The sequence below is a fragment of the Centroberyx gerrardi genome, chromosome 5 (assembly GCF_048128805.1).
Source record: "Centroberyx gerrardi isolate f3 chromosome 5, fCenGer3.hap1.cur.20231027, whole genome shotgun sequence".
NCBI lineage: Eukaryota > Metazoa > Chordata > Actinopteri > Beryciformes > Berycidae > Centroberyx > Centroberyx gerrardi.
The window spans coordinates 31,344,057-31,350,292 of record NC_136001.1 but is presented as its reverse complement, the minus strand read 5'-3'; the positions used below and the strand labels follow the sequence as shown (position 1 = coordinate 31,350,292).

Below are 6,236 nucleotides of genomic sequence, written 5' to 3'. Positions count from 1 at the left end.
AATAAAACTATTCTTTAAGGTTTCTTCTGATTAGAATCATTCACAATTTTTTAGAATTCATTACAATAATACGAGGCCTTCATTTTTTTTCATTCAGCTATTGATGAAGGCAGAAATACAAAATGTCAAGCACCACTAGTTACACATTATAATACAGAGTTATTTTGGAGTGAGCACATTGCCTACCGAATGGAGGTCATGATGAGGAAATTTTTGCCTTCAATATAAGACTCATAATATCTTTGGTGTAAGGATTTGGCTTTCATACATATTGTAACAAAATGGTAGAGACTATTCCTTCACATAGAACCTAAGTGGGAATAACATAACAGTTGATGTACAGTATGACATCATCAATCATACATCATCATCATTATTAATCTATTTTAATCAGTTAGTTAGTTTTCCACCCTATCTTGCTTTTAGGTCTAACTAGACTGACATGTGGACATACATCCTATAACCTTAACTCAAACCATTCAACCATTTATATGTATATATATTGCCTGATGAATTTCAAGTAACAATTTTCTTTTCCAAAATGGATATACAGTAAATATAGCATTTTGGACTTAATGTGTTTTTATCCCACATGTGCATCCATGTTTAGCCATGTTTATTTATGTTTTGATATTTTTTATAGATACATTGTAGACATGACATCAGGAGACTTTTTGTGCCATTCAATTTGCATTAGATAAATATGTCTAAATAATAATAATTCAAATGGTATTTATATTTAAATTCTGTATAATGTACTAAACTGCATCATCACAGACCACGGCTGGAAACCTGGAACTCTTGTCTTTTCAAAGAACAAATTTGCATGCATGTTGGTCATAGCAGCCAACAGAAGTGTTTCAGTTTTACTTCACTGTCTAGATCGACCTGATGTGACCTGTAAGATAACCAAAGCCCATTTGATAAGATTTTGTCCCAGGGACCATATGGCATAATGTTTGCTGTTTTGTTGTTGACTTAGTAGCCTATTGAATCGTCAAACTGTCTACACTGTACATGGGGAGATAATAGTGGCGAGAGTGCAATAGTCATTCCTATCTCAAACTGGGATAATTCCAGTGAATTAAATTATAGTAAAATTAATCTCTTCGTCATTTTGCTGGGGGACGCCTCAAGCTCAAGGGCCCCCAGGAACCACTGGGCCTGCCACTCAAGTCTGAAAGAGGGGCGGGCCCTTGGGGACATCAGCCAATCAGCGTCACGTCCGTCTAAAAAGTTAATTAGTTTCTCCTCTGGCGGAACGGCGGCGGATCCTTAACGAAACCTCTGTTTACCTATCCGTTTGGCTCTTTTTCCTGATTGTTTGTTGGAGTGCCACAGCGTCACATACTGAATAAAAAGTTGGTGGCTTTGGGGGCACTTCACCTCTCGGGTTTTCCACTGTCAGCGGCCGAGATGAAGCTGGTCGACGAGCGGATCTGGACGCTGTTTAAGCGCCACTGGCAGAACACGCTGACCTACTGGAGTGTGTTTTTCAGCTTCGGGCTGTGCATCGCCTTCCTGGGCCCCACCATCCTGGACCTGCGCTGCCAGACCCAGTCCACCCTGCAGCAGATCACCTGGGTCTTCTTCTCCCAGCAGTTCTTCCTGCTGCTGGGCAGCAGCCTGGGAGGACTCTTCAAGAGAACGTGAGTCTGCTGCGATGGTCACTGACTTGCATGTTGCACATGAAATAGGTGTGATGACTTACAATAAAGCACCCCGTACTGGAAAATCACTATAACATCCCTATAGGGGCTGAAAGTGTCTGTGGTGCCCAATTGTGAGTTTATACTGACTGTAGTTTTAACTCTGATATTGTATCACTTATAACATTCCTACAGGGACAGTAGAATTATTATTAGTAGTATTCCTACAGGACTGTGTTTTCTGTGACACTCAATAGTGAGTTTATAATGCTTATCATACCTTATGGTATTTTTATGTCTTATTGTATCACTATAATATTTCTATACTATTCCTATAGGGACTTATAGTGTGTCTGTGGTATTCAATAGTGAGTTTCTAGTAGGAAACAGGCTACTTTATGCTTTTCATCTCAATATAATAGTTCTAAAATACTTCTATAGGAAGTTTTGCTGTGATAATTGTATAGTATCCTAACTGGCAAAACTGCAGACTGACTAGAATGACAAATCATAGCATGCAGCCTATAAACTGACCTCCAACCTGCACTGGACAGTCCAGGCTAAACTACATTGGTATTATGAGGGTGTACCTGACTTGAAGCCACATGCAGCCTTTATTTGTGTACATCCTGAAGAAAGCCTATAGAGTTGAAACATTGGCTCATTGATTGAATATGTGGATTGGAAGCATTTTTAATACAGCATTCAGGCTTTTACCTTTGTCTAAGTGTTAGACAAAGGTAAATACTTGACAGGCTTATCTGCAAAATTCAAATGACACAAGGTAGTTTCAGTTCCTCACTTGGCACTGTGTGTGTGTGTGTGTGTGTGTGTGTGTGTGTGTGGGTGGGTGGACGCATACAAGCACCCATTTATGCTTGTCTGTGATGTTTCTTGGTACTTTAACACCCTTTTTTCACAGCCATGGTGCACTAAGAAGCAACTCTTCCTGTCAAACAGAAGCAGAAAAGCATAGCAGCACATATTTCACTCCGACTCACCACAACAACACACAGCATCTCTCCCCTGTCACACATCAGGCCATTTTCTGCTGAATGAATATTGATCCGCCCAATAGGCATCGCTAACAGCTACAAACTGCATTAGACAGAATCATTTTACACCCTAGGAACACATATCATCTCATTATCGTGTCGCTTTGATAGTGTTGTGACTGAAGATCTTATGGCCAACACACACACACACACACACACACACACACTCCAGTCATTTTCCCAGGAGTTTTAATTGGGCTGGCTTATTAGCATGATGACCTCAGAGTCATGTGGTGTTGGCACAGTGTCTTGTGCTTTTTTTGGATCTTCATACTGCTGGATTGACTCTGCTAGTTTGTCTTAAACATCCCACAATCAACAAACCTAGCTTTAAAGGGACATTTCCCCAAAAATAAAGAAAGTCTTGCATTGCAAATTCGAATGGTTTGACAGTTTTTGCATTTTAAGGGGTTTGAATTTGGGTTACTACTGGGAAAATAAATGTATGGTTTTGTTTTTTTGTTGAAAATATAAGTGATTTGTGTTTCTGTTGGTGGCTGTTTGCCTTATGATGATGATGATCACCAACTGAAGGTCATAGTTTACCCTTCTTTTCATTTACCACTACCGCACTAGCTATGGGGCGAAATGTCCCTTTAACCAAATGAAAGGTATCTAGGACACAACAAGGAAAGTGGAAAGTTGGCAGCACAGATGGAGAATGCAAGGTGAAGATAATGAGGAAGTTAACTGGTGCTCGAGGGCTTTGATAAACTGACTGGGTAAATAGAAGTCATCAAGGTGACTTTACTGGAACAACAGTCTGGAAACCCCTTCTTCTACAGCTGGCATGGACTGATCTGCAATTCAGATCAGTCAGATTACTCATTGATAGGAGATTATAAGTCTCCTACTGTTTATCCATCTTTTCATTTTGCAAAACAGAGTCCTGCACCTTTTTAGTTATAAATAAGTCATAAAACATAAATAAGGGCCTTTCAAGGGGGGAAAAAATCATAAATGAATGCTTTTCTAAAACGGATTTTTCTTTATACTGGTGGTTGTTTGCTGTATGATGATCATCAGCTGGAGGTCATACCCTCCTTTTTATTTATCACTACTTCAGTGTAGATCATGTATAACAGATATATTCCTAAACATCGCAGGTATCATCCGTGCGAAGTCATGTGTCATTTAAATATATGCTTATATGCTTCTCAACTCATTATATAAAAGATGATTCATTATCAAATAGCATATATCTGCGTATTTTGAATGCCATATCTCAAGTTTTTCATAATCATATAACTCAAATGTACTAAATTCAAAGAACTCATCATATAGAACATGAATGCATTTTATTATTAGATCATTACAGCATTTATCTGAATATGTTGAATACAATGCTAAGCATAAGCATCCAAGCCAAATAAATGAACAGAAATGGAGGTTATTTTCCTACTTATCATATAGAACATGAATTAATTTTATTATTAGATAATTACAGCATGTATCAGAATATGCTGAATACAGTACAGTGCTCGGAATCATTTTAATTGGAGGCTTTTATTTCTCCCCCAGACTCCTGTGCTCCCTGTCAGCCCTCTGCTCCTGCACGCTCATCATCTCGCTGGTGTTTGCCATCATCCCGCTATGTCACCACGTGACGATGCTGTCCGTCGCCATGGCGATCGCTGGCCTGGCGATGGGGGTGATTGACACCATCGCCAACCTACAGCTGGTGAAGCTGTACCAGAAAGACTCCGCCGTCTTCCTGCAGGTCAGAGAGGAGAGGGAGAGGGATGAGGAAGGTGGCAGTAGTGTGTGTGTGTGTGTGTGTGTGTGTGTGTGTGTGTTAAATTGGTCTTAAATTCTACTCCAGGTAGCATTAAAAAGGTCTTCAAAAGTCTTAAATTTGGCTTTTTGAAACAGGGGAAACAAGGAAACATGCAAGATCACACATAAATATATGAAGAGGTTAATTCCAAAATGATATACTGCATAACATAATACCTTGGTTGTTAAAATCACAACACTTTCACAGACTGGATCCTCTATTTAATTTCTAGAGGATAGAATTCTATAATTCATTTGAGATATTGAATGAAAATGAAAAGTTCAGATATGGTTTTTTAGTTTGGAAAAGTTCTCTTCATGTATAAATATTATTTGAAACACCTTTGAATGGTTGATTATGATTACAGCTGATGATACTGAGGATATTCAAATAGCAGCATGTGGATTAGAATAAATTCTCCATTTTACTGAAGTAAGTATGTCTCAACTTGCAGATTATGTTACTGATTCCATTTTCAAGCCAGTGATCTGTCATCTTTAAGGGAACGTATTTCCAATGTAACCCCCCCCCCCCCCCGCCGCCTCTGTCCAGGTTTTGCATTTCTTCATAGGCCTGGGAGCGCTGGTCAGCCCGCTGGTAGCCGATCCTTTCCTGGCTGACGACAGCTGCGTCCTGGGTGCCAACTGGACCGCCAACTCGTCCTCCTCCTCAGACCTGCAGCACCTCCGCAGCACCCTGGCCGGGAAGGGGACGGTGCTGCACAACATCTCCCAGTACCCGCTGCACACCGAGGGCGTCAGCGTCACCAGGGTCTCCTACGCTTTCTGGATCATGGCTTTTATCAATGTGAGTGTTTGTTTTGTGTGTCGACACGTTCTTCTGAACACAATAACTCCAGACCAATGCATGATAGAAACTTCATACTAACACCACAGGTTCCCCCTATACAGTAGACGATCTGATTCAATTGTGGAGCGCCTTGCTGCATAAATTTGCATATTAATGAGGAGGAAAAAAAATCTTGAAACTGCTATAACTCCTTAATGCTTTACAATACCGAGCTCATATTAATACCGCCCATTTGTTATGTGAAGACAAGTATGTTGACATAGAAATAATTGCTAATTAATGCAAGTATTAGCTTAATTAATGGATTCATTAGCATAACTGGTTATGTTTGTGAAAATGGCAGGACATTAGGCAGCTCAAGCCCCTCTTGTTTCTTTTGTTTGGGTGTGGGAGGATGAGGAGCATGATGAGGAAAAAGAGAGAGCGACTCTTGTACCTGTAGATATGAAGGCAGGTAGAGATGTGTGATTTGACTAGGAGTACAGATAACTGATGACGCAATATCTTGACATAATGTTTGTAGTTGTGTGGGTGCATGCAATTGTGTCCATGCATGCATGTAATAAGTGTGCGTACGTTTTGTTTCTGCTCTTGTGCTTCAGCTACAAAATGTATTTCCTGAACTGGTTGAATTGGTTATAAGCTTTGATGTTGCATATTGGATAAATTCACTCCTAACTTGAAATACTCCATTTGAAATGGATCCGGTTCAAGTGGTGGACCAGATAAGACAACGTGTATTCAACTTTTGTGGCCAGTCGCAGTTTGAACCAGCTGAGGTGTCAACCAGTAACCACTGGTTTCATATGTCAATATGATGACAGTGTGGTAACAATAGACTGTGTGTGTGTGTGTGTGTGTGTGTGTGTGTGTGTGTGTGTGTGTGGTTGTGTGTGTGTGTGTGTGTGTGTGGTTGTGTGTGTGTGTGTGTGTGTGGTTGTGTGT

General features: G+C 40.2%; 1 protein-coding gene across 1 annotated transcript in view; it reads left to right on the top strand.

Annotated features, from left to right (window-relative positions):
• The first annotated feature begins 1,416 nt into the window (after nt 1-1,416).
• Nucleotides 1,417-6,236, top strand: part of slc60a1a (solute carrier family 60 member 1a) — a 10,404-nt gene continuing 5,584 nt past the window's right edge. The window contains exons 1-3 of the mRNA XM_071917367.2: nt 1,417-1,649; nt 4,226-4,424; nt 5,034-5,288. Coding sequence (XP_071773468.2) covers nt 1,417-1,649; nt 4,226-4,424; nt 5,034-5,288 — 687 coding nt within the window. The remainder of the gene's footprint in view (nt 1,650-4,225; nt 4,425-5,033; nt 5,289-6,236) is intronic.